Raw genomic sequence first — 27,961 nt, 5'->3', positions numbered from 1 at the left:
GAGGCCAGAAAACACCCGCTGGAAAAAAAGGAAAGCTTTATTCTTGTGGTGGGAACAACCGTACGGCAGCCTGGCACAGCAGCCACAACCCTTTCCCAGGCTTTCCAGATGGTGCTGCAGGAGGGGCAGGATTGGGACCACAACAGCAGTGCTGCATGCTGACCGTGCCCCCGTGCAGCAAGTCCCAGTGCAGGCTGGTGCTACAGCAAAGAGAGACACCGGGCTGCCAGGATGGAGGATTGGTACCCAGATGCCTGGCAGTACCTCCCATAAGCCCACACAACCCCCCTGCTCCTGCTTTCCCCCTGCTGCCCCTGTGCAAGGCAAAGCCCCAGCAGCCCTGCTGCATCCTGCCCTTGCCCTGTACAGAGGACCCCAGCCTTCCTGGTGGACCCAAGAGAAAGCAGCGTTGCTTTCCTTGCACTGCTCTCCCACATCACCCCCCCCCACAGCACAGGGATGCTTGCAGCACACACAGTTCTTGTCCCAGGGGCTCCCATGGGCCGTGCTTCCCTGCTGGCTGCTTGCTAATAACCACACACCTCCTGAAGATCCGGGGAAACTCTTAGTAACATGATGCACCATCATTATTTTTAAACAACATTAGGCAGAGGGAAAAAAAAAAAATATGGAACAGGAAAGGATGATTCAGTTACAGGAAGAGAACAAAAACCCAACCCAAAGGACACCCCAACCCGACAATGCAATCACAGGGAGGGAATCAGCACCCCCTGCCATAAATATTAATTCATTTAGTATGTGCAATTGTGTGTAGTACTATAGTGCAAATAGCTCTGCATTGATCACGGAGCAGCTGGAGGGAACTGCCCGCAGGTGACACAGGGACCAGTTAGAGACAGATGAGAATCAACCAGAATGTACAGAAAACAAACAAACAGAAAAGCAACGCAAACGCTGGGAGACATTGAAAATAAATCCTGGGTGCTGCCTCTGGGCACTGTGCACAGCCAGGGCAGCGTGGGGTGGGGGGACAGGGAGCAACGTGGGCACGGGCTGTGCTGCAGTGCTGCAGAACACGCTGCAGGGCAGTGCTGTTGCTTAAAGCTATAATGGATGCAGTGCCGAGCCAGCAGGCTGCACCTCCAAACACTGCTGCCCACACACGGAGCCCCGGGCTGTGATTCATCACTGCCAGGCCCTGCTCCATTAGCACAGCCTCTCCCAGCACAGTGGGGCTGTGTCAGGCTCCCTCTGCCCCTACTTTTGAGCAGCGGAGGCAAGAGGAGCTCTTCAGGTTCCCTTTTGTCACACAGCCAGGCACGGTGGCACTGGGGGTTTTGGTGTCAAGGGAACAATCAGCATACGCTGCTTGTGCCAGCTTCCCTTCTTGCATCTCCGTGCCATTAAGGCTGGGATGGGGGTTTTGCATCCCCTCCCCCTGGCACAGTGCATCCCCATGAACCCAGCAAACATTCTGGATCTAAGCTATTGGACAGCACCCTGATAAACCACAAGCAAACCACCTCACAGAACACAACTCGACGTGCGCGTGGAGACCACAGAGCCGCTTCTCACTGTGCGTGACGAGGGGCAGGGTGGGGGGACACAGGGACCTGAGGCTCCGGCGCAGCCTGCAGCACCCACCAGCACCCAGCCACCCCTTCCCCTGCTTTTGAGGGCTTTGTTTTTTTGCCACAGATGGGGACAAACGCGGGTGGAAGTGTCAGACACACACACTCATTGACATGTGTGCGCTGGCAGCCGATGCACACGCAGCCCTGTGCTCCCAATAGCAGGAGGTACGGCTCCATCCTCTCCCCCCTCCCCAGTGAAAATTTTCTTACATTTATACATTATTTAAGACACACGCTGATATATAAATTACTGTCTCTATATATACTATGTATAGGCGGCGGGGCCAGTCCGTGAAGGAGGACGTGAAGGGCTTTTGCTCATTTCCCTCTGTCCTCTGTGTAGTGTTGGAAGCGAGTGAAGCTCATGAAGACTTGCTCCAGGGATATCTGGCTAACCGAATAGTCTTCTAAGCGATACTTCTCTTTGGCTTTCTCCAAGGCCCCAAAGACCTGCAGGGAATGGCAGAGCAGCATCAGTTACTGTCAGGTACCCACAGCATGGGAGCCAAGCTTTCCCCATGGAGACCACAGGGCAGGGTGTCCAACTCCATTCAGAACCACACATCCCCTGGGCTGGGGTCCAGCATGGAACAGCCAGGCTCAGACCCTGCAGGCTCAGGTGGCTCTGTGCCCACTCAGAACCAGCACTGTGCTTCTCAGGAGGGAGATAGGGGTTGGGAAGGATGCAACAAGCAAACACAGCCCTTCCATCACCACTGAGCCTTTGGGATGTGCACATGCTAAGGGAAGTGGCCACTCCCCCTCCTCCCCTCCCTTCTCTATCAGAGGTGCTCCAGCATCCCTTACCTGCGCCCAGCTGAGGTTCTTGTTGGTCAAGTGGTAATGCACCATGCCCTGGTGCTCGTGCTTCAGGACACTGCCTGCGAGAGACCAGCAGAGAGAGGCTGTGAGCTGGGAAATGGGGGAAGCTCACGTACACACCCTGCCTAGCAGCTCAGGGTACCTGGGAAAGTCTTCTCCACGAAGGCCTTGAAGGCCTGCAGCTCGCCCTCCTCATCAGTCCGCGTTTTGGCCAGCAAAGTGTAGCCGCTGCCAAACTTGCTCTTCAGGTGCTGGGGGCTGCCCAGACACTTGAACTGCCCGTTCACCATGATGGCCAGCCGCGTGCACAGCGCCTCGCACTCCTCCATGCTGTGGGATGGGAGGGAATTGCTCAGCGGGGTGGGGGCAGCAGGACCCCCAGCTCCGACTCACCAGCTCTGGGGCCGGGCGCTGCTGGGACACTCACCTGTGGGAGGTGAAGATGATGGATTTGCCACACTCCCGTGTCCGAGTCACTGCGTCCCAGAGCAGACGCCGGGCCACGGGGTCCATACCAGTGGAGGGCTCATCCAGGAAGATAACGGGGGGGCCACCAATAAGGGCGATGCCAGCACTCAGCTTCCGCTTGTTACCACCACTGTGGGGGAGAGAGGGGAGCACTGAGCACGGGAAAGCCAGGCACGGCAGAATCCCCCAGTTGGGGGGGGGGAGCTTTCACTCCCTGGAGCCTCCTCTCACCTGTAGGTCCTGACTAGCTTGTCGGCGTGGGGCTCCAGCAGCAGCCCCCTCAGCATGTTCTCCACGCAGCTGCCGATGTAGCGCTCAGGGATGCCCCGCAGCCGGGCGTACATGCTGAGCGTCTCACGGCCCGTCATGTGCTCCAGCAGGGCATCAAACTGAGGGCAGTAGCCGATCCGCTGCTGCACCTGGGAGCAGGAAGAAGCCAAAGGGCTGGCTCAGCTGCAGCTCTGCACTGGGAGAGGCTCACTGGTAGCCATGGAGCTTTGCTAAGGGCTCAATATCACAGGGTGCTTAGGGCTGACAGAGATGCATGCATCCAGGGATTGAATCAAAACCCTGATCCATGCTCGGGGTGGTTCAGTTTGTGACTCATCTCTGGTCTTGCCAAAGGGAGTGGGCAATTTTCAGCAGAGAGAGCTGTCAGGGGTCTGGAAATCTCACTTGCTTGTAGGGATACCATCATCTGACTGTGAGCACTAGATCACATTTTCCACATGTCCATTTAGAAAGCCAAACAGTTTTAACAAAGCCTTTGCCACCCCCACAAGGTTTGTGAGGTTTCCCTTTGTTTCATATCTGCTAGTCTCTTCTCCACAGGACTTCTTTCAAGTGACCAGATCAACAGGAAAAGCTGGGCCAGATCAGAACACCACATCCCTGGTGCACCACATCGCCCCTGGCACCTGCAGCTGTGCCCTCCCTGGGGGTACTCACAAGGGGCCCAGCCCAGGCAGACGTAGGACACAACGCTGCCCCTGCAGCCCTCAGTACCTTCTTGATGTTGGCCAGAATGCTGTGGCCATCCACAAAGGCATCCCCCGACGTGATGCTCTCATCACCCGTCAGCATCTTGAATGTGGTGGTTTTGCCTGCTCCATTGAAGCCAAGAAGCCCAAAGCATTCCCCTTTGCTGACTGCCAAAGAGATCCTGTCCACTGCCAGCAGGGATTCCCGGCTGTCATAGACCTGGAGATGGCAAGGTGTGAGCATGCTGGTCACATCACATGCAAGGCATCTGAGGGCACAGCAAGGCCAGTAGGCTGTGCTCACAGCACAGTGCTGCAGAAGGGCCACGTGCTCCTCACCTTAGTGAGCTCCTTGATGACCAGAGGGCTGCTCAGTGATGACAGCAGCTCTGGTGGTGACTCCAAAACCTTCTTCCTCTCATCTGCCACATCCCGGTCCTCGGGCAACACAGACACACTGTTCAGCAGTGCCACCTAAACACAGGGTGGAAAACCACTGTCACCTTGCTGCTGTGGGATCAGCAGCTTCGTCCAGACAGGCACTCTCAGCTCAGGCAGGGACCATTTGCTCCATCAGCCCTCTCTTGATGGGGATATCCCATCTCTCTGCCCTCCCACACGCCCCACAGGACCTGCCCAACATTGCTACCTCCCACAAGCTTCAGCTCACCCATTTCCGCCGCCTGCAGATGCCACAGACCAAAGTTTTCAGTCTCCAGAGAAGGTTTGTTTCAATGAGGAAGAGGAGGAAGAGGAAGGAGAAACCCTGGATGGTCAAGGAGGTCAGGTATCGCCCAATCCCAGGCGACTCCCAGGAAAAGTAGTTCACCTGATAGCTGATATCTGGGTTGGAACAAAGTCAAATCAATCTCCACTCCAGGGAGAAAAGTTTCAGAGAAAGCTGGGAGTTCTGCCAGCCTCAGCTCCACCCCAGCCCACACTGGGATCCCTGCCCACAGCTCTTTCTAGCACTTCTCCCTAGAGGATTCAGCTCCTGACCCCAAGAAGATACTCAGTGGAGGCACACAGAGGAGATAGGAGATCTATCAGGACCATGACTGGGTTTCCTTGGCACTCTATGAAACCTTCCTTATTTTACATTTTCCTCCAAATCAGTAGTAAAAAAAAAAAAAAAAAGATTCCTTAACTAGATTGCTCTGTCACTATCAAATGCTTCTTCTGCTTTAAAATGTCACCTGGAATTACTGCCCAGGCTGGGTTAAAGGCCCCGTGACACCACAGCCACCTATTCAGGTGAGCATCTCCTCCCCAGGCACTGGTAGGGAATGCCAAACCCCCCAGCCCAGCTGGCCCCACACCAGCCCTTCCAACACTCCCAGCCCCCCGCCCACCCCACAGGGAGCCCAGCGTGGCTGCAGAGGAGGAGGGATGGGCAGCAGGGGCAGGCGATGCGGGGACTCACTGAATGCCTTGCATATGAAGATGGCTTCAACAGAAGAGGTGCAAAACTGAATGAACTCATAGTTCTGGTAGAAGTCACTGATGCACTGACCCAAGCAATAATTGGGTAAGGTGAGAAAGATTTTATCCAGAGTTCTGGAGAGGTCCACCAAGCCCAACTCTGCAAGAGGATCAACAGATTGAATTTAGAGAAAGACCGTGATATATCTCAGAAAGAGAACCAACACATTTTGTCATGCTTAATTGGTGAGAAGGGGCTGTTTAGGTTTTTCTAGTGCATGGGACAGCCCCAGGACCTAAGTGTGACAGAGTCCTCTCAGGGGCTGTGTCAGGGTGCAGGCTGGGCAGGGAGGGCACTGACCCACCTGGGATGCTCATGATGGTGACAGCAAGGAAGGTGGCTGTGCCCGAGAGGATGTTGAAGATGGTGAGACGGGTGTAGGCTGTGGCCGCCACCGAGAAGAAGAAGCTGAGGAGGTACATAAGGGGGATGATGGCCCAGCCATAAAGGAGGAAAATCAACATCACATCGACAAGGTGGCTGTCTTGGGTGAAGGCTTGCACATCAAAGGCTTGGAATATCACCTGGGGTGCAGCAACGTGAGGAGAGAGCACGTTTGTCTCGAGAGCAAATGATGCCACCCCTGTGACAGGAGGGATGAGGCTGTCAGAGGTGACTTACCAGCATCAGAGCGCATGGAATGAGGAAGTTGATGATGTCCCAGAGCAGGGCTGACAGCCAGAAGTTGACCACATAGACACCGCTGACAAACTGGACGTGCTTGGCCTTGATGGCCCGCTCACTGACCAGCAGGAGAGCAAAGGTGCTGGCGAGTGAGGCCATGCCGTACAGCAGGTTGATGGCGATGGCAAACCCGGTCTGGCCTCTGCAGGGGAGCAGCAGCAGAGGTTAGAACAGCAACAGTGTGACAGACCAACCGTGAGGCTACATGAGGGACAACACACCTGCACTGCCCCAGCACACCACCCTGCCACTGCCAGGTCCCTCACATCATCCTTCTGGAAGACATGAGGCCCAGCCCTGGCTGCAGGGCTTCATGGGATGCACAGCCACACAGCTCTGAGCCCTGCAGGGAAAGGGTCCCCAGCCATGGGCTGTGAGCTTCTAAAAGGGAACCCTCAACCACTGAGATGTGTGTGTTGAGCTATGGGCTGCCAGGCTTAAGGCAGGTCAGTCAGCCACACAGCTTTGCTATCCTGACCTCCAGAGCGCAATCACAGCCACGCTGAGGTCTGAGAAACTTGTCTGAGTCTTCCACCAGCACAACCAAGTCAATGTGTGCCAAATGCACGCTGTGAGCCCTAGCAGGAACTCAAGCACCAGGCAAACAGACTTACTCCATGAGCTGATCCTTGGCCTTCTCAGTGATGTTGCGGGGCTGAGGGTAGTTGGTGACTGTGATGGAGGCGTTGGGGCCCATCAGCACCCTGAAGACAGCGTTGTCAGCCAACATGAGGGCGGTGGCTGGGGAGTGGTAGGCCTGGTTGTTGAACAGTGCAGTGACCACCGTGTGGTTGCCAACTCCTTCGAAGGAGGCAGCAGCGATGTAGTGCTCATTGAAGGCCCCCCCCTCCTCAGATGCTCTTGAGATGAGGTACTCCTCCAGGCCACCTGTAGAACACCACTGCTGTTACAAGGGGACTCCAGGCAACGGCAGGTGATTGAGGCTGGGGAAAACCCGAGCAACACCAATCCTGGTGGCCCACCCTGCCCTAATGATGGCCACAAACACAGTGCTACAGAGAACACAGCTCTGCCCACTGGGAAAAGGGCAGGAGCCAACTGCGGTACCCCCCTGTGCAGGAGATGATACCATAGGATATGCCAGACGGGACCCAGTCCTGGCAGGAAAAACCCCCACTTGAGCATCACCCAGGTGCTCTGCAAAGCCTCACCTGGCACCTCCAGTGGTGACTGGTGCTGGGCATCCAGCAGCTCCACGTACTGCTCCGCCAGCTTCTGCGCCAGCCCTGAGGCGGTGGGGACGGAGAAAGGCACGATGGTCTGGCCGTAGGGCTCCAGAGTCAGCCTCAGCATGGAGGAGTCCCTGGGCCCAGGGAAGGTCTTGGCCACGATGAGGGCGAAGGCAGTGAAGATGAGAGGCACGAGGAACTGCGCTGCCACCATCTTCCAGTTGCGCCAGCTGTACATGGCTCGCTTCATGAACATGGCATAGAACTGCTGGCAGCACAGGTAGAACTGGGAGGGGAGAAGCCAGGTCAGTGCCTGTCCTGCCACCACGGGCAGCCATCGTCCTGCGTGGCTCCTGGAGGGCATGAGCCCAAAGCCCTTTCCCTGTCCTCTCCTCTTCCATCAGTCCACCAGCTTGCCCCACTGCCTGCTCGCAGCAAAGCAGTGAGGACAGTTGCTTGATTCAGTGCAGGTCAGCTGCCCAACATCCACAGCTTCCCAATGGGAAGCAGACACTTTGGGGGCTAAGGTGGACAGGACCTTTACCTCTGCTCGAAGCTCAGCACTGGAGGTTCACAAATGGGGTCGGTGCAGCACAGCAACATGCCAAAGCAGCCAGGCTGAGACACCCAGCCCATGCAAGCAAGCACCTTCTTTGCCTTTTAAACCACAAACATCCTTCTCTCTTTTGCAGATATGCCCTTGAGAAGGACGAGGCAACTTATCACAGGCGTGAGGCAGCAGGCCATGAAAAGCCCAGCGAGAGAAGGAAGGTTGTTTTTCTCATCTCCCTGCTGCCAAGGGATTTAGCAATAACAGGTGATAAATGAGCAGGAATCATCTGGCTATCTTCAAAACAAGGCATCTCTACAGTGAAGAATTCACATAAAAAGGATAGCAGAGACTCACCCAGGCAACCAACCCCAAGCAAATTCTGAAACAATGTGCTCTGAAGCTTTCACTTGCACTAGAGTTCACTTCCACATTCACAACTTCCAAATTACACAGGGTCAGACTGACCACAGGCAGGCTCTGTGCAGTAAAACCAGTGCAGAGGTCCCAGAGGTGCCATCCCTGTGGCACTGACACTCACCCCAGTGTTGAGCTTGATGCTGGAGCAGTCCTCTGTGATGAGTGCCCCGCTGTCATCTGTCATGTCTGTCATCCCACTCAGGCTGCTGGAGTCATCCATGGCCCAGTCGTTGGAGCGCCGTTCGTGCTGGTATTGCAGAGCAGGCAGCTGGATGGCCTGGATGTCCATGCTGGAGTCCACCAGCTTCCCAACCCTGTGCCAGGATGGAGAACAGATGGTGAGACATCAACCTAGAGAAGATCAAGGTGGAGAAACTAACCTCAAGAGACAAAACCCACACGTGCACATACAGCTCAAGTGCAGTTTGTACCAGGTTGAGTCTTCAAACCTTCCTTCTCTCCCCCAAGCAGCTGTTTTTCCCCCAGTCTGGGCATTGAGACATAGAACTTTGTAAAGGGCTTATGGGAGGAGGGTGCTGCCTGCATGAAGTTTTTTCCACAGTTGCAACTGTGGTTTGGATTTCGTTCTTTTAATATAATCAAAACTCATGTTAGCTTTTGCAGGGAAAAAACAGAAGAGGAGCTTAGTGGGACTTCACACTCGCATCTGGACTTCATGTTTCCAGTCACAGACCCCAGCCCAGCCCACACACTGCCCTGATCCCAGGCCCGTACTCCTCATGAAAGCTCTCACAGAAAATGATATAAGCACACGGGTTGTGCTGCCAGCCCTGAAAGCACCCTGAGCACCTGCTTCCAAGGACTGACCCTGAGATGGAGGACCCAGCTCCTCCCCACATGCACACTGCTCCTCCCACCAGATGGACCACAGCCCAGGTCCCTGCTGCCATCCAGCCCTGCCAGCCCCCCCACCTTAGGAAAACTTCCTCCATGGTGGTGACTGAGGCCCCATAGCTGGCAATGCCCAGCTCCTCCCGCTTCAGCTCCAGCTCTGTGAATAGGGCCTCAAACCTGCAAGGACAAATGAGGTGTCAGGTTTTGCTGCTCGCCCTTTCTGCTGGCATAAGTCCAACCCCACCAGGCAGAGCTCCCCAGCCTGGAGACACCAGAATGATGGCTTAATGCACAGCAGACAAAGCTGCACAACGTGGCATCCTGTATCCCCAGGCCCCTGGATTTCAGCCTAGTCAGAGGAGATGAGAGATCTTACGATGCTCTGGGTGCTGCTTCTGCAGCATTGAGCCCCATCCTCCCCCCAGGAGCAAATTTCAGGCTCCATTTTCTGCTGCTTCTTTTGCATGGGTAGCCTCAGCCATTCTTATTACACTACCCTGTCCAGAGGTTCATTGCTCCAGCCTCCCACACCTCACCATGTGCAGTCACTGCATGGCAGGCGTGCTGGCAAGACAGCAGCACACCAGCACGTTCAAGAGAGGACTGCAGTGAAAGGAGGAACCGAAGTCACTTTTCCAGAATCAGCACTGCAGCTGTTACTCTCACATGCCCCCTGCACCTTCCAAGATGTGGAGAACAGCTCCCATTCCCAGCTAGCTCATGATTATAGCAGCTGGGCCTCATTGTGCACAGGGGGATCTCCATGCACAGAGGGAGGGCAGATGATGCTGTTACCTGTGAGTGCTCTCTTTGGGCAGGATGAAGGACAGCTCTGCCCCAGCATTGCTCTCCATGGTGGCATTGGGCACGTACTGACAGATGAGGCGGGAGATCTCCCCCAGGTTACAGTATGGCTCCTTCACCATCACCATGTGGTACCCTGCCCCTGGGAAGAGGGGGGAAAGGAGTGTAAGTCACAGCACAGCCTGGGCCAGCCATGGCTCTGCGGTGCTGGAGCACAGAGGGGCTGCTGAGCACCACAGGGCCTTGCTGGCTTTGCATGGGCCAGTGAGAAGGGCTGAAGGCAAGCACAAAGCAAAGCCTTTTGCAGCAGCAGCCAGCTCTGAGCAACTAGCTATGTGGCTGTGAGGAGTGAGTGTGGGTTTCAGCCTCCAAACAGGCATAACGGCATGAAGGGGAGCGCAGGAACACTCTAGCACAACCTGCCTGCTCTTTCCTTACCATATTTACGTTTGAGGAAGAGGGAGGAGCCACAGCACTGCAGCTCGCCCTTGGCCATGATAGCTATGCGGTCCCCCAGCAAGTCAGCCTCATCCATGAAGTGTGTGGTCAGCAGGATGGTGCGGTTGCTCCTCTGCTGCTGGAGGAGGTCCCAGGTGGCCCTGCGAGAAGCTGGATCCATCCCCGACGTTGGCTCATCCAGCATCACCACCTGCACATTGGAGATGAGCAATGAGCACATTGCAGAGAGGCACAGCAGTGCCAGAGAGGGGTAACCCTGGACCCAGAAGCCCTGAGCTCCCGATGTGAACACAATGGTCTTGTCTGGGGGAGTATCCAAGCAGCACAGCTGCTCTGGGGAATAGGGCTCAGAGCTGCCCCCTTTCGTGGTAGTGCTCTTGCCTCCTCCTTCCTGCCACTGCATCTTCACTAGGCCACAACAGCAAGGGACAACCTCAGAGACAACAGCCCACACTGGCCCCAAGAGAAGGATTCTCCCACAACAGCTGCTTGCCTTGGAGTCCCCGATGAGGGCGATGCCAATGGACAGCTTGCGCTTCATGCCTCCAGAGAGCGCCTTGGTCAGCGAGCGCCGCTTGTCCTCCAGGTTGAGGATCCGCAGGATGTGGTTGATCTCCTCGGGACACTTGGAGGCTGGGTATCCCTTCAGCTGCCACACGAGGGGAAGGAGGTTAAGTACACTCACAGTGGCAAGCATCTCCAGCAAAGTCCCTTCCCACCTCCTCAGCCACTGGCTGCTGAATCCAACCACAGCCCCCACTCCACACACCCTCCTGCATCCAGACAGAAAGGCAAGGCAGTACAAAGATGGCCTCTGCCCACCCTCTGGGCATCACCCCCAGCCTGCGTGATGACAGACCCGTGAGCAGTGTGTGGTGCCACTCAGTGAGCCCCATGCCACCCACCCACCCCAGCGCCAGCTTTGCACGCACTGCCAGGCAGCGCCCCCAGCACTGGGCTCACCCCTGCATAGAAGTGGAGGTGCTCCTCCACTGTCATGTTGTCGAAGAGCACGTCGTGCTGCGGACACAGCCCCAGGCTCCGGCGGATCAGAACCATGTCCTGTGAGATCTCATAGCCGTTGATGTACGCCTGCCCACTCGTTGGGGAGTACAGACCTGGGAGGAGCGACCCGTGAGCTTGTGCTGCTCTGCCAGCCAGGCTGCAGCAGTCAGCCAGGACACAGAGGTATCAGACTGCCTGTGACCTGCACAGGCTCTGTCCCCGTGTCACCCTGGGGATGATCCCTCAGCTCCCTCCATCTCTCCAGGCAGCAACACAGCTCCCAACCATCCCCATCGTAACTCCACCATCCCATCTGACTTCTCAGCGAGCCCAGGGTGCAGCAGGGAAGAACAAAACCCCTCCCCTGTCTAAGAGATGAGGCACAGTTCTGCTCCCCCAGTAACACCATCAGCCCTGCCTGCAGAACCCCAGCAGCTGCCCCTGCCACATGCCAGCCTCACAGCAGGACACAGCTCCTACCTGTGAGCATGGACAGAGTAGTGGTCTTCCCAGCACCGTTGTGTCCCAGCAGGACAGTGATCTGCCCTTCATACATGTTAACCGTCAAGTCCTTCACTGCCTCTTTTGTCTTGTTTCCCACTTTGAAAACCTGTGGAGATCACATTAACGAGCTGATGCTGTATTCACAGTGAGTGCTGTCAGATCTGCTCCCTCTGCACCTGCAGGCAGTGCAAGGCCATGATAATCACTGGGGTTGGCACCAGACAGCAGTGTCCAGCAGGCTCAGTGCAGACATCACCTACTTGTGGGTACCAAACTTCAGCCCACAGCTAAAAGATGCTAGCTCTGGGAAAGGTCCCCAGCCACACGGCAGGGCCTGAGGAACAGAGAGCAGCAAACGATGGGTAAGCTCCCTGCAGGTGGCAGCATTCAGAGAACAAGCGACAGGATGCAATGGGCAGTACTGCTGTGTGGGTGAGCACACACCAGCCTGGGACTGCTCTTTCTGGACCACCATGCTCCAGCACTGCAGGGTGAGGCTGCAGCGTGCCCACAGTGTTCCAGAGCGAGGATCAAGGCATGCTGCAAGCCCAGGGTGCTGTGAGGCTGCTTGAAAAACTGTAGCAGGAAAAAGACCTGAGTTGTGCTCCTTGCAGAAGCTATGTGGCCAAGAATTGCTCTAATGCAGAGATAGCACTGGGGGGCACAGGACTAACACCTGTGCTTGCACTGTGAAGGTAATACCTTGGAAAGGTGCTTGATTTTGATCCCTGACACGAGGTCAGCAGGCTCCTCCTCGATGTATTGGCTCTTCAGGGCTTTCTCAGGGTCCTCCTCCTCCTCCTTCTCTTTTCCAATGACAGTCCTGGGTTGCCCACACCAGTATGAGGGCTGACAGGAGAAGACAGAAAGACCTTCAGGCCCACACCAACCCATTCCCTGGGCTCTCCCATGCAGGTGCCCCCCTGCAAGGCTGCTCTTCATTAGGTGCTGGGCAGTGCAGGCAGAGTAACCAGAGGGCAGAGCTGCTCCCCTCCTGCCCTGCTGCCACCCCCTGGCTGCCTCTCCCTGTGACTTTTCCCTGTCTTCATTTCCACAGGAAAGGTCAATGTGGCAGCAAGAAATAAAATTGCTCAGGGAGAAGCATCCCGCCCACAAGAGCCTGAGGAGCAAATGCAACAAATAACCATTCCAAAAAACCTTGCATCCTGTAATAGAAATGGGCTAGAGTCCAGCGCTGCAGTTTCACCCTTTTGGACCTGGCTTTCTAAGAATGAAAGCCAAGCATCTGAGGGCAACACACCGATGTGCCCAGCACAGGGCAGCACTGAGCTGCATCACGGTAGGACTGACTTCCAGCCCATGGGGGCTTTGGGCAGACAGCTGCATTCCTGCTTCACCAAGAGCTCTGCACAATTCTACAAAAAGGGAGTCGAAACCATGGTGCAATAAGGAATTTAGAGGGAAGGAGGAAAAGCCTCCCAATGCTTATACAATCAGAAGTGTTGCTGTTACTGCGGCTCAGGGGACTCTGTCACACAGCAGTGACAGGCTGAGAATGACACATCAGACCTGGTGATGGCACCGGGCTGGCAGTGACAGCAGCACAGCTGATGGGTGACAACCTACAGCCATATCCCACCCCTGTGGCTGCCAGTGATGGCTTGGGGCAGATCCAGCCAGACCTCACTGCTCAGTCCCAAGTGACCACTTGCTGACTCCCACCCCAGGCTTCTCTCTAATGCTGGGTGAAGAAGCTAATGCTTTTCTCTCATGTTGGGGGCATGGAGACAATGTTAGTAACACCATACGTGTGAAGAAGTGTCGGGACAAAGACTTAAAGCCAAGAAGACCTGCAAGATGTACTTCACAGTCAAAAAAGCTGACTAGATCATTCTTTAATGAGGACACATAGCAAGCACCTCGAATTTTGGAAGCTGATAGTGCCACTGTTACACTTCAGTCTGACCTGCTGCATAGGCAAAAAGCAGGGAACATCACAAACCATGCCATAAGCCCTGCTGGGAGGGGTGTGTAAGCAGTGCTTACCGTCAGGAAGAAATACCAGGGCTGAGGCACGCCGTACTCCCCTGGGAAGACAGCCTCCACATACCAGGCCACCAGGCCATAGAGCACTGAATCCAGGAGCAGCATCCCCAGGACTTGTGCCAAGGTGAAGTTGTCATCCACGCTGACAGGTTTCATGAGGTCCCTCCACTGGATGCCAGTCCCTGCAGGGACACAGGATGCTGCTCACCTCTGCTGGGGGAGCTCGTTCATCCCCAAGAGGATGGAGCAGAGCAGAGTGCATTCCTAAGGACGTAAGACAGCACTGCCTGCTCTAACTCACTCAATGAAAGGCACACACTGGCCCCACAGTATCCATCTCATACATGTAGAGAAAAAAAAGGAGCAGAAGCGTATTAAAATCTCAAGGTTCCCACTCCATCCCTTGCACATCTTTCATCACCCTCCCTGCAATTGCCCTGGGAGAAACCATCTCATCTGCAGTCACTGCCCCTCCATCCCTGCAGGCTCCTTTCAGTGACACTGCTCTGCAAAAACACTGCCTCTGTTGGAGCAAACAGCAAATTCTTATTGACATACAAATTAAAGAAAAACAACAACAAAAGAAAAAGCTGACACGAACATTGGAAAGGAGGAAATGCAATTAATTAGCATCCCTTAGAAGAAAATTAGCTTTGCCATCAAAGCGACTGGCAATAGCCCAGGCTCCACTCCATGACTGTCAGACACATGGGTTCAGAGGGGCAGAGCCCTGGTGCTGCTAAGAGTTGCAGAGCACTCAGCAATTGCCTCTCCTGCTATTGCTCTGTCTCTGCCAAACTTCCTTCTGCCCCTCACACTGCCCATCCAGACCGACCCTGGAAGAGAGGCTCCTGTGCTCACCTTTTCCTTCAAACATGCCTATGAGCTGTGCTCCCATGGCCATGGCCACGTTGGAGATGAGGCAGGATGCCAGCTTCTGGCTGTGGGACATCAGGTCATAGCGAGGCGAGATGAAGAAGTAGGGGATGTAGGAGAAGAAGTACAGGAAGCCTCCAGCAGCAGCTGCAACATTTGCTGTGAGAGAAGAGCAGGAGGGGAAACATCAACCACACATTGGTGCTGCTGAGTATTTCTCACCAGCTTGCCACCCTTGGAGATCCAAGCTTTTGTAGGAGCTGTGGTTACAGGGGGATGATGACTCGCCCCAGCCCCACAGCGAGACTGAAGTACCAACCCCACACAGTCAGCAGTGGAGGAGGCGCTCAGCCCAGCCCAACCCAGCACACCTTGGGGTCACAGCAGGTGAATGAGGCCCCAACGCATGAGCTGATGTGGTTTGAGAAGTGACAGTACACACATCTCCCAAAGCATTGTGTGGAAAATGCGGCCAAAAAAAAAAAAAAAGACAGGACCCCCGCTCTGCAGTCAAGGCAAGTTATTCCACATGCAGCCATCTCAAGCAGCTCTGGAGCTGGCCCTGCTTTGGATGCACCATTGACCTCCCAGTATTCCCCACACCCAAATTAATCCACAGTTTTATAGCACAGCTCCTGGGGATGGCATGGTTGGCAGACCCAGCCCTGCAAGGAGGCAGGCAGGACTCACCTCTGGAGAAGAAGGTGCTCACCATGAAGTTGAAGGAGATGGAGGAGATGGAGAAGATGGCGAGGAAGGTGAACACCAGCGTGGGGTCACTGCTAGTGAGCACAGCTCCTTGTTCACTCACCTGGAGAGAAAAAGCAGTTACCTCTGCAGCAGGCAAAGCTGGCCATGGCTGCAGGCACACAGGGACATCCCAGGCCTGATGGTCTCTGTGGTTAAAGACAGATGTAGAGGCAGGTAGGAAAACCCAGACCCTCACAGAACAGTCCAGAGGGAGGAAATAAGGGCTGTCCCTGTGCAGGGTCTATGAGGACACTGTGCTCTGCACCTGGACAGCCACCTCGTGCTTCTTGTGCCACGAGTGCACAGCAGGGGCAGCCCAAGTCCCCTGAGCATGCAGTGCTCAGCAGTGGGACACGTCTGCTCCTCCTGGGGGAGGAACTGCTGGCAAAAGCAGCTTTGGGTGCAGGGATTGTCAATTCACCCCCTTGAAGTTGAGAGTGACTGAAACGAGCTCTCAGGTACCCTCTGCAGTGCTCAGGCTCTGTCCACCCAACAGCTCCAGGCTCTGAGGCACACATATGAGGCCTGAGTCATTGGTACAGACCAACCTGTGACAAAGGAGCCCTGCTGCCCTCGTGCCCCACCAGCACAGAGCTTCTGGCCTGAGGAAACACACTCACCTTGACACAGAAGAGCACGGTGACAAAGAACACAGACACCAGCAGGAAGAGGAAGAACATGAGGAACCAGGCGCTCCAGTGCAACCAGTTGCTGAGGCCCATCATGTGCATGTATTCCTGCAAGGAGGTCACACTGTCACCCATGGCTGCGCTCACAATTCCCAGGCAGGGGGATGCAGGCAAAGCAAGGGGAGGTGGGGACTCTCATTGGAGTGGTACTCAGGGGCTGAGCTGAACCCAAAGCAGCAGGAGGAAGGGCTGGCAGCAGAGAGGGCAGGGCAGCCCGACCCAGCTGCAATGACCACTGCATCAACTGAGCTCCCTGCTGCCCAAATACACACATGCATAAACACGTACACAGCACAAAAACATGGCTTTCTAATTTTAAAAGGCCAAAGCCCTGCTTCCCACATGCTGAACTCCTGCTCTGGCCAGAGCTGCTCCTTGCCAAGCTGCCCTTCAGCCTGCAGTCTGGCCAACCGCTCCTGGCAGCAGGATTAGCAACATTCCTCCAGGGCTTTGCTAACCCACTGCCAGCGTGCCTGCCCACCTCCATGCGCTGGCTCCAAAGCCCGCAGGGATTCTGTCGTTGCCTGGCTCATTTAAGGGGTGAGCAGCTCAGTGTGCAAAGTACCTGCAGCAACAGCAGTGAGAGCTGCTGGTCCCCGGCTGATCGCGCCACAGGAGGAGTGCAGCCCCAACATTACCTTCAGCTTCTTCTCCTTCTCGTGCACGACGGCACGGACGATGTTGAGCGAGGTGTAGGTGAAGCTGAGCATGAGCAGCAGTGGGAGCTGGTTCTGGATGGCGAGGACGAAGAGGTCGTTGACATAGGACGGGTAGGGGAAGCGCTGCACCACCACGGTGATGTTCTCCAGCAGGCTGGTGGCAGAGCTGTTGGTGTGATACTGCATGATGGCCCGATCCACGGCATGCTGCACCGCCAGGAAGCCCTCCCGGATGTAACCTGCAAGGCAGCAAGACAGGGAATACAAACAGGCACGTGTTCCTGGGAAGCAGAGAACAGCACAGCCCCTTTGGAAGAGAGGCAGCTGTCACGGGAGGGACTTCTGGGGAAGAGGAGCAGGAAATGTTACAAGAGCTTGTAAGAAATGTAAGAAAATGTAAGAAAAGCAAAATCAACACGGTTATCGTGGCATCATCATTCCAGAGCAATTGAAATCTTTAGTGATCATCATTTAAAGGCAGGGGGCAGGAAACCTCAACATAAACTGCAACCTTTCTGCATGCGTGCTTTTGTTTTCCTAAGAGATTCTTGGTCATCATCAGTCACCAACACAGCCACTGAGCTGAGCTCACACGGGGTCCTTTTTTGGGATGTATTGTGGTGAGGGGGAATATAGCACATTACTGACACATTTGGCTTAAATGTTTTGTGCATTAGAAAGCAGTGAAAGATTTTTTGTTTTTTTTTAACTGCTCTGCTTTTATTTGGGATTTCTGCCACTTAAAATAAAGCTCAGATTCTGTTTAGAAAGTCTCAGATGAGCATTATAAGAGGTGGTTGCTTATAATGAACTGAACAGATAAGGAAAAGGTGAGAATACATAATCACTAACAATGTTTTTTATTAGTTAATTTGCTAAACAAACATTGTAATGAGGGAATTGACCTCAGCTTCTGGTCACCCCACCCTGCAAAATATTTGAACTAGGAGATATGGTCCCATTGCTCTCAAGTCTATTCACACTGATGAGTGAACCTGCCTGCTCTCTCAATCCTTTCCTTGATGTCACTGTGGAACCAGGCGGCAAACTGGGGGAAATATCCCCTTTTGCAGCCATAGAGGAAGCTCCCAGAATTGAGAGCTGGGCTTGCCTGGAACCAGTGCCAGTTCCTGCAAGGCACTGCTGCCTCCTGCTCAGCCTGAGGTTTGGCTTTCGTTAAAAGACCGTGCCCAAACCACAGAGCTCAAGTCTTTAAATAGCATGAGAAATCCTAGATAGTCTGGACTTTTACCACTCAACAAGCATTCAAACAGAGAGAAGAGCACCATCCCAATGCCTCCCGACTGCCCTACCCGGCGTTCCGCCATCCGCAAACTTGGCCTCGCGTGGCCCAGGCAGCTGGAAGAGTGGGAAGAGGTAGCTGGTGTGCCAGTCCCGGTCCAGGTTGGGGTTCAGCCCCGTCTGCTCACTCCGTGGTGCATTCCTGGGGCTGTACTTGAAGCGCAGCTCATAGTCCACCTGCCAGGAGAACAGCGACGGCCGCGTCAGGCTGACCACAAAGCCACAAACCTGGGTTACGTCCCCGGAGCGGCTGCTGGGAGGGCTGCACGCAGAGCACCCCGACCCTGCACTGCTCACCTGGAGGGGCAGCGGCTCTGTGCTGTGGCTGAAGTGGTGTTTGAAGATGACAGCAGCCAGCACGCTGCCAGAGCGGTTGTCCCGTCGGACGTAATCCTCAAACTCTCGCTCCGAGGCGAAGCCCTGGGCTGTGGGGCAGGAAAGCTGTGAGCAGGGGGTGCGTGGGCACAGCAAAGCAGTGCTGTGCTCCCAGCTGTGATGCTGGGCAGGAGGGATGCGCGCCAGGCAGGGCTGGAATGTCCCAGATGTGAGAGGTGGGGAATCCGTGCGGGACGCAGCCCTGCCATCCCCAGGGGCAGAACCAGAGTCCTTAGAGCTGGAAGGGACTTTAAATGCTATCAAGTCCAACTCCCTGCAATGCACAGGGACACCACAGCTGGATCAGGTTGCCCAGGTCCTGATCCAGCCTGGCCCTGAAGGTATCCAGGGATGGGGGGGCATCAACCACATCATGGGGCAACCTGTCACCATCCACCACCACCCTCACTGCAAAAGACCTCTTCCTTATATCCAACCTAGATCTCCCCTCTTTAAGCTTGAAACCATATCCTCTTATTCTATCACCACACACCCTGATAAAGAGTCTGTCCCTTTCTTTCCTGTAGCTCCCCTTTAGATACTGACAGGGGGCTCTCAGCCCTCACAGCCTTCTCTTCTCCATCTGCACATCCCCAGCTCTCAGCCTATCCCCTAGGAGAGGTGTTCCATCCCTTGCATCATTTCTGGGGCTTTTTTGTCTCTCCTGTACTGAGGACTCCACATCTGGATGCGGTGCTCACAGCACAGAGGTCTCACAGCACAGAGCAGAGGGGCAGATCCCCTCCCTTGCTCTGCTGGCCACAATGCTCTGGATGCAGCCCAGGATGCACTTGGCTGTCCAGGCTGTGAGGGCACACTGCTGCCTCCTGTCCAGCTGCTACCCACCAATACCCCAGGACTTTCTCAGCAGGGCTGTGTTCAATCCTTTCATCCCCCAGCTTGTATTGGTAGTGAGGGCTGCCTCAGTCCAGGTTCAGATATTGCAATTGGATAATTGAACCTCATGAGGTTCACCTGAGCTCACTGCTCAGCCTGTCTGGGTCTCTCTGGCTGGCATCCCATCCCTCAGGTGTGTTGACCACATCCCACAGCCTGGTGCTGGATTTCCTTTCACATTATCTTCAGTTTGAAACAAGAAGTGCTAAAATGTTCTGGGCAAGAAAATTTCCAAACGCTCCATTGTGAGGAAGTGACAGCTACTATCAACTATTTTAAGGCCATAATTTTCTAGATAGAAACTGTAACAAGATGTGACAAAAATCAGAGCCGTAGTTTTCGTGAAACAAAAATAAAACTGTTGCCTTGACATTTTGACAAAACTGATGCATCCTTGGAAAAGAGCATCTGTACCACCAGCAGACTGCGATAGGACAGAGGGAAATAATTTTAAACTAAAAGAGGGAAGACTTAGGTGAGATGCGAGGAGGAAATCCTTCACTCAGAGGGCAGTGAGGTGCTGGCACTGCTGCCCAGAGCTGTGGGTGCCCATCCCTGGAGGTGCCCATGGCCACAGCTGGGCCTTGGGCAGCTGAGCTGGGGGGCACAGCCCACGGCAGGGCTGGGGGGGCCCTTCCAACTCAACCATTCTGCAGCCTTCTGATGTACCCACATAAAAATTCATTAGAGAATTTCCAGCCAACCCACCCATTCCCAGGGTGGAAGACTGATTGATGAGGCATTAACGAGTCCCGTTTGGACGCTCTTTTTTCCAAACCTCATTTTCCTTTACCCAGATGCTCCCTGTAAGACCAGGCTCCTGGGCACAGCTCTGTTTTGGGTACCTCAGCCCAGCTGGCAGCTCAGCCCTCAGAGTGCTGCTGCCGCCCTGGCACTCAGACACCAAAAGCATCGGCATCCCCTGAGCATCTCCGCACGGCTCTGCTCACCTCGGATGCTGATGGGCAAAGCTCTCTCCACAGCTCTGGCGATGCTCTGCACGGCGCTGCTGTTGGAGGGGACGTACGCCAGCTCCCAGGGGTTGCCGGGGTGTCGGCGGTAGAAGAAGCCTGGCAGGTCATCCACAGGCAAGGACGGGTAGATGGTGGCATTGGGGTGGCTGACGGAGTGCACCCTGTGCCTCAGTGCGATCAGGATGGCAGCAAACAGCAGCGGCAGGCAGATTTCTATGATGGTGACCAAAATCTGACGTTTCTGAGGGAAAGCCGGGAGGGAGGGGTGGAAATAAATGTCAACATTGGAAGAAGGGAAAGGGGATCCCCAAAATCAACGTGCACCTCACAGCGCTTCTTGAATCTGAAGCTCAGTGGGGGGCAGCCAGTCCACAACAGCTCCCTTCTAACCCAACTACTCTGTGATTCTATGGCTGTGCCCCACTCTTTGGCCCCCAGCCCCCACAGGGGCTGCCTCCCAGACACCGCAAGCTTTCCACTATCTGCTATATTGCTCAGCCCATGTGTCAAATAGCATTTTAAGTGGGCTTTTCTATGGCTGCTGGCAGACAGCAGTGCAGCACTTTGGGAGCTCAGCCCCGTGGGGGATGGAGGTGGCTGCCATACTGTGCCCCCAAATGGGCAGCAGACCCCAGCTGGCCCAAACAGCGGAGGGGAAATGGGACACTGGGTGGAGCTGCACCCCCTGTGCTTCCTCCTGCAGCATGAACTGCCAGCATCCCAGGTAATATACCTCACCCAACCTCAACCACTGCAGCTACAGCTCCTGAGGTTTCTCCACACGTGCCCAAGGCCAGCGAGCCTCACTGGGAACCTGGCACTGTGTGTGCTGGCTGAAGCAGCAACGCCAAGCTCCAAGTGCTCCTGCTCAGACAGCAGCAAGGGGCACCGCAGCCTCTGTCTGCCACAGCTGGGACAAGATGGGCACGAGGGGCACAAGCAGCACCAAAGAGGTTATCTTCCCAACTTGGCCACCTCTGCAGCATGCTGCCTCTCCTCCCTGCCTCCACTCCAAAGCAGCTCCTTCAGATCTGCAAACACCAAGCCCTGACTGGCACTGCACATTAGGTCAGAACCTCACAGGCTCTCTACAGAGTGGAGAAAGGTTTTATTTTTCAGGTGGGAGGAAAACAATGAGCAAGCTGGGCATTCAGCTCCTCAGTCAGCACCTCCTGCTGGGCTACGGTCCCAAGGGGATCAGTGACACTGGGCACCACACCAGTGAGAGGGGCACAGCCCCAAGTAGGAGCACAGGGTCAGCCCCAGCACCACAGCAGGGCTGGCAGGGAAAAGGAGTGTTCCAAAGGCCACGCTCATAAAAGTGAACACTGCAAATGTCTGATGGTTTTATAATGCAGCTCTTGCAAACCAGCTGCCTTCTGCTGATTTACAACCGAATTAACTGCCTAATAGCCCCTTGGACTGCCTCCAGCACAGTTGCCTGACTCTGTGAACTCAGCAGCCAGCAAACGTTTACCAGCATAGCCTGGTGCTACTGCACAAGTCACTCAGGGAGCCTACAGAGGGGAGGGGAACCAACTCTTTGAAAGGGTAGATAACAGCAGGACGAGGGGAAATGGTTTTAAGTTGAAGGAGGGGAGACTGAGGTTGGATGTCAGTGGGAAATTCTTTATAGAGAGAGTGGTGAGGTAGTGGAACAGCTGCCCAGAGAGGCTGTGGATGCCCCATCCATCCCTGGAAGTGTTCAAGGCCAGGTTGGATGGGGCCCTGGGCAGCCTGGTCTAGCATTAAATGAGGAGGTTGGTGGCCCTGCGTGTGGCAGGGGGTTGGAGTTTCATGATCCTTGAGGTCCCTTCCAACCCTGGCCATTCTGTGATTCTGTGTTTCAGAGGCAATGGGGACACTCATCCATAATCATACCCCTGCCAGCTCTGAGCAAGGTGTGTCCTCATCCCTGGGCCAAGCACCCAGCTTCACGGCACAGCTGTGGAGCTCTATGCCTTCACCAGGATCACATCTTCTGCCAAAGTTGAGCATCCAGGAGTCTGCATCCCTTCATGCCACCGGGGGAGGCCAGCACCTGGGCAGTGAGCCCTAAGCTCCCTAAGCCCCTTACTACAGCCAGCTGCCATCCACAAAGCTGGGATGGGAGTTGATGCCAGGATAGCATGGTTTAAAGCAGCCCACGCATCCCTAAAAGCTGCTTCTGAGCACAGCACAAACTAATCGAGAAAAACCAACCAGGTCACAGTAGGTTTACAGCAATCACCACCTCCAGAGGATGTCAGAGGGTTTGTGAGACAGCTCAGAAAGCCACTGTCATATAGGACAGCATGTGGGTTGTCCTGCCTGTAGGAAGTGAAGCTGCACCCAATAAAAGTGAGGACAATGGCGAAGTGTGGATGGGAGGGGATGGGGACAGAGCAGCAACGCCTGCTTATCCCTCCCTGACATGCAAGCACAGGAACCAGGATGATGCTCTGCAACCTCTGCTGAGTGACATGTGGTGGTGCCCAGGTGCCTGAGTGCGCCGTGCCAGCCTACCTGCAGGATGTAGTTCTTCCAAAGAAGCAGCCCAAACTGCCTGAGAACAACCATCCTCCCATCGGACGGGGACCGCCGCCGCTCTGCAGGACTCTGTGGAGAGAAGAGAGCAGTGACCGGCGTGCTGCAGACTCGAGCTGCCTCCCTATCAAGAGGCCCCACAGCCTGGCAAGCTGCTCAGCCCCAGGATCACTGCTTGGGGAGGGTGGGGCAGAGGATGCTGAGCCCCACAGATCTCTCTCTGCCCACTCACCTGCACCCCTGCAGCAAGGCAGGAGCCACAACACGAAACCCCCAGTGATGGCACGAGCAAAGCAGCCACCTGAGTGCATCCAGGAACATCCCAGGCCCCAGCAGCCAGGCAGAGGGTGGCTGTCCCCATTCCCAGCCTGATGTCGTAACAGCTGGCTCAGCCCCACAAGAGTGGAAAATAACTCCACTGTTCCCTCTCTAAGGGTCATCAGGAGCCCTCAAGAGCCAGAGGCGCCGTGGTTTCTGGTGCTGCCCAGTCCTGGTCCACAGGACCCTGAGCAGAAAGATATGCAGCGAGGGAGCTGCTGCTTGGAAACGCAATCTGTGAGCACTGAGATGTTGTGCTCACAGAGCCCAGACACACATGGGACACTGCAGCCACCAACAGACTGTGACACTGCAGTGGGTGCAGCAGGAGACAGCAAGCACCTCCTGCCCCATAGCTTTGCCCCAGCACTTCCACTCACTGCTGGGGATTGCAGGGAAGATGCTGCGTAACCTTGGGACTCACATCAGGCAGCTGCAGCCCCTGTAGGGGTCCTTTACCCAGCCACAGGCAGGGAGACGTGTTTGTTACAGAGGGGGAGCACAGAAACGCAACACCTGCCCTGACGAAGGCCATGAAACCTCTTATAGCCCATTAATGTGGGGCTGGTTAAGATTTCAGGCTGCGCCTCTGCTTCCTGCATTGCGAAGGCTTCTCAAGTGTTGGTTGTGCAATGCCAGCTTTTCCCAAACAAACCCTCATTCCAAGTGAGAGGCAAGGGTGAGAAAAGGTCTGTGCCCTGCGGTGCTGCACCCCAGCCCTTCCCTTCTCTGGAGGAACCTGCAGCCCTCAGCCAGCCCCGAGGGGCTTCCCAAGGAAGTGCTCCTGCCCAGCAGCAGTGACCTCGTGCTGCAGGACAGAGGAGGAAGCACAGCCCTGCTCACGAACCTGGACTGTGCAATACACCAATCATCTGCTGCAGAGCCCTCAACCCACAGGTCTTTGTGTCAGGCAGCTGAATTCCCTTCAACTCATCACATGCAGCAACTGGGACAAAGAAACACGAACCACAAAGCTGAGGGCAAGAAACTCTCGAGCCAAATCCCGTCAGTGTGCAGCTGTGGGCTGAGAGCAGCAAATCCCCTTCCCACAGCAGCATCCCGCAGCCGTGCTGCGCACGCACACACACACACACACACACACACACACACACACCACCTACCAGACACAGCACAGGAGATGCTCAGCAGCACATTTCCAGCTCTGTCAGCACGATGTCAGCTCCCCCCAGGCCCCGCCAGCCCCGTGCAGCAGCCCATGCTCAGAGCTCGCAGCACTGCGTGAGCAGAGGCAGCCAAGCAGGCAGGTCGCTTTCAGCAGATGCTGCACAAAAGCACGGCTTGCAAACACAAGGCCAGCGCTGCCACCAGGCCTGCAGGTGCCGGGCAGAGGGAGCGAACCCTCCGCGGTGCCACGGCTGAGCCAGCCCTGCCCACAGGAGGAGGGAGAGGTCCCTCCCAGTCCTGCAGCCCCATCACCAGTCAGCTGAGCAGGAGAGGGAGGGAGGAGAGGCAGGCTGCAGGCACGGCCCTATGGATGAGGAGGAGGAGGAGGAGGAGGAGGGCAGCGCTGGGGCGCAGATCGTCACCTCCCATTGCCGGGCGATGCGCTCGGCTCCAGCCGTGCCAAAGCACGGGCTGATCTGTGAGACCCGCGGAGGTCTGGCTGCAGCCAGCGAGGGATGCCTGCGTGTCATAGAATCATATCATAGAATGGCCTGGGTTGAAAAGGAGCACAATGCTCACCCAGTTCCAACACCATGCTATGTGCAGGGTCCCCAGAGCCACATCCAGCCTGGCCTTGAATGCCTGCAGGGATGGGGCATCCACAGCCTCCTTGGGCAACCTGTTCCAGTGCCTCACCACCCTCTGGGTGAAAAAATTCCTCCTAAAATCCAACCTAAACCTCCCCTGTCTCAGTTTAAAACCATTCCCCCTTGTCCTATCACCATCCATGTCACAGCACAGCTCAGCAGCTGGGTGGGATAACAGCCACGGGGACCCGTGCAGCTGTGCAGGTAACACAGTGAGCATCCATGTGCCCAGCCCGCCCTCCACATCCAGTCCCTGACCCTGCTGAAGCATCCTCCTGCCCTGCCACACTCCTTACCATCCCCAAATCAAAGCCCAAGTGCAACCTCTGAGCAAAACCCACCAGCCTTACGAGATGCAGAAGATTTCCACAGCAGTGAGCAGCAGCTTTGCTTGTGTGTCCTGTGCTGTGTAGTAAGCAAGAAAAAGCAGAAGAGGTCTGCTCCAGCAGCACAAAAGGCACCTTAGGTACCACCCCTTCTCAGCAGCAATAGGGAAGGAACAGTGAGGGGACTTTTCATCCTACACACCATCTCATCCCCACGGGCCCCTGGTCCAAAGGTACCCTGGGAGAAGATCCCTCTGCCACAGGAAAGCGTGGGACTCCCCCAGCCCTCTCCAGTCCTTGACCCACGCAGCCAAGCACGTGGCTGCACCCCACGCACAGCCAAGGAGCAGAAACCTCCATCCTGCACTTATCTGAAGGGCACCGGGAGCCAACTGGGGGGAACTGAGACCCTCCGTGCTCTGTTTCTGAGGCACAGCAGTGTGATGAGGGGCTGCAGCCCATGACCTGCATCCCTCCTGGGGGCATCACGGCTCCCAGGAAGGACCAGGCAGCTCTCAGTAACACCAACGCTGTGCAACATCAGCAAACTTCATTACGGCCAACCATTTTTCCATCCTAATGAGTGCCCCAAGAAAACCTGCACTGAACCTTCTGTTCAGCACAGAACAAAAGCAAGAAGCTCAGATACAGCAGCAGCTCCTCTGACAGACACGAGTGTGAATCCCGGGTTTGGAGCATCCACAGAAATGAATTTTTCAACCTAAGAATACATCAACCTGAAGGGAAAGCCTTCCTTTAGAAGGCACTCCCTGGCCTAGAGCACAGTGCCCAAAGGATCACAGCACAGCTTTGGTTGGAAGGGATCCTGGAGATCATCTGCTTCCAACCCTGGGAAGGGGACACAGCCAGCGTCTGTGAGAATCATAGCATGGCTTGGGTTGCAAAGGACCACAATGCTCACCCAGTTCCAACACCCTGCTATGTGCAGGGTCCCCAACCAGCAGCCCAGGCTGCTCAGAGCCACATCCAGCCTGGCCTCGAATGCCTGCAGGGATGGGGCATCCACAGCCTCCTTGGGCAACCTGTTCCAGTGCATCACCACCCTGTGTGTGAAAAACTTCCTCCTAATATCCAACCTAAACCTCCCCTGTCTCAGTTTAACACCATTCCCCCTTGTATATCAACCGCCTCCACAGCAGGAAATAATCTCCCTCCCTCTGCCAATAACCTTTCTGCACGGGGTGCTGATGGATGCTGAGCACACAGGCACAGCTCGGCTCCCTGAGCTCCGTGCTTGCAGCAGGGCACGGCCAGCAGCACCGGACAAAGCCCACGTGTGCCCGCAGCCGTTGGTGATTTCAGAGCTCTCGCCGCATTTTTGCTCCTCCGACGCACCGTCACCATAGAAACTCAGCCTGGAAATGGCAGACGCGGCTTTTTTTAACCTCCCCCCGGCTCGGGGAGGGAGCATCCACGGAAGACGGGGGGCAGCGGCCGCGTCCCCAGCGAGGTCTGCCCGGAGCCGGGGGCGATGCAGGAAGGGAGAGGCTCAGCGGGGAGCACCGAGCGGCTCCCGGCACAGCCGCGCAGGGCCGCGGCAGCCTCAGCCCCGACGGCTGGAGGAGACGCGTTGAGCCACGCAGCGCTGAGCCAGCGGGCGGCCACGGCGCGGGGCTGGGAGCGCACGGCCGGAGCAGCGCAGCCGGGCGGCGGTGCGCGATGGGCGGCGCGGCAGCTTCGCACGGCCGAACCCCCCGCTCGGATCCCGCACCGCTCGGCCCCCCGCCGGACCGACCGCGTTCGGGCGATGCGGGACGCGGCTCCGGGAGCCGCCCGGTACCGAGCGCCGCCTCCCCGGAAGGCCGAGCTCCGCCCGGAGCCGGGCCGCGGAGCGCTGCGGGAACGGACGCGGCGGCGCGGAGCCCGCTCGGTCCGACCTCGACCCGGCGCCCCTTCCCCGCATCCCGGCCCCGCACTCACCGGCCCCCGCCGAGCGGGCGGCTCCGGCCTCAGCGCCCCGCCGGCCCCGCCGCCATCCCGGGCGCCGCCCCGCGCACGCGCCGCACCGCTGGGGCGGGGAGCGGCTGCGCGTGCGCGTGCGGGCGGTGCGGGGCCGGGCGCGGGGCCGTGCCGCCCTTGGCTGCTCGGTGGCAGCGCGGACGCCCGCAGAGCGCGGCCGGCCCCGGCCCGTCACCCTTCCCCGCTTAGCAGAGAAGCCATTCGTGCTGCTGTTCGCCGTTCAGATGCGTCCCCGCGGCGGCTGCTCTGAGCCGAACGCCTTCTGCAGTCGCTCCCGCTGCAGTGCTTTCAGATGGGGGTGGTTCGCCCTGCCTGCCTGCGGGAAATAGAGGAAGAGACAAAACCGGGGCAGGGTTGAAGCTTTCTCACTAAAGGAGAAAGGAAAGCTGCAATATCAGCTTTAAAAATAGCGTGACTCCATCGCCACGACGAGCACCGGGGGATGGGGGGACGTGTCCCTGTCCCAGAGCAGAGCCACAGCTCTGGAGGGCCGTGGGGGGAGATGCTGGCAAAGCCCTACAGCAAAGGGAGGAAGGCTGAGCGCTGGGAGCAGTGTCGGTGCTGGCAGCAGGTGTGTGCAGAGGGTGATGCTGTGCCATAGGCACGAGTGGGGCATCGCCCCGTGCAGCAACACAGCAATGCTCCCATCTGCTTAGCAAAGCTCTCTGCAGGGCTCGTGTGCAGGAGGAGC

General features: G+C 56.3%; 1 protein-coding gene across 2 annotated transcripts; it reads right to left on the bottom strand.

Annotated features, from left to right (window-relative positions):
• Positions 1–19: 19 nt before the first annotated feature.
• Positions 20–27,312, bottom strand: ABCA3 (ATP binding cassette subfamily A member 3). 2 transcript variants are annotated; one of them, XM_031595375.2, is made up of 31 exons: positions 27,232–27,312; positions 22,854–22,946; positions 20,325–20,589; positions 18,400–18,527; positions 18,114–18,279; positions 16,780–17,039; positions 16,073–16,189; positions 15,393–15,513; positions 14,688–14,861; positions 13,827–14,008; positions 12,522–12,668; positions 11,796–11,925; positions 11,274–11,428; positions 10,804–10,959; positions 10,290–10,500; positions 9,843–9,993; positions 9,126–9,224; positions 8,314–8,506; positions 7,205–7,508; positions 6,647–6,920; positions 5,970–6,174; positions 5,653–5,872; positions 5,289–5,447; positions 4,536–4,708; positions 4,205–4,339; positions 3,891–4,085; positions 3,117–3,304; positions 2,845–3,015; positions 2,560–2,747; positions 2,403–2,476; positions 20–2,045 (listed from the first exon to the last, which is right to left on the bottom strand). In XM_031595375.2, the coding sequence occupies exons 2-31, from the start codon at positions 22,905–22,907 to the stop codon at positions 1,914–1,916; spliced, it is 5,127 nt and encodes a 1,708-aa protein (XP_031451235.1). In that variant the 5' UTR covers positions 22,908–22,946; positions 27,232–27,312; the 3' UTR covers positions 20–1,913. The 2 variants fall into 2 exon arrangements, with proteins under 2 accessions (XP_031451235.1, XP_031451236.1); XM_031595376.2 differs by lacking the exon at positions 27,232–27,312 and adding an exon at positions 24,314–24,647.
• Between the last annotated feature and the right edge of the window lie 649 nt (positions 27,313–27,961).

Source organism: Phasianus colchicus, chromosome 16 (assembly GCF_987193195.1).
Source record: "Phasianus colchicus chromosome 16, bPhaCol1.hap1.1, whole genome shotgun sequence".
Taxonomy (NCBI): Eukaryota; Metazoa; Chordata; class Aves; order Galliformes; family Phasianidae; genus Phasianus; species Phasianus colchicus.
This window is presented reverse-complemented; position numbering and strand designations above follow the sequence as displayed.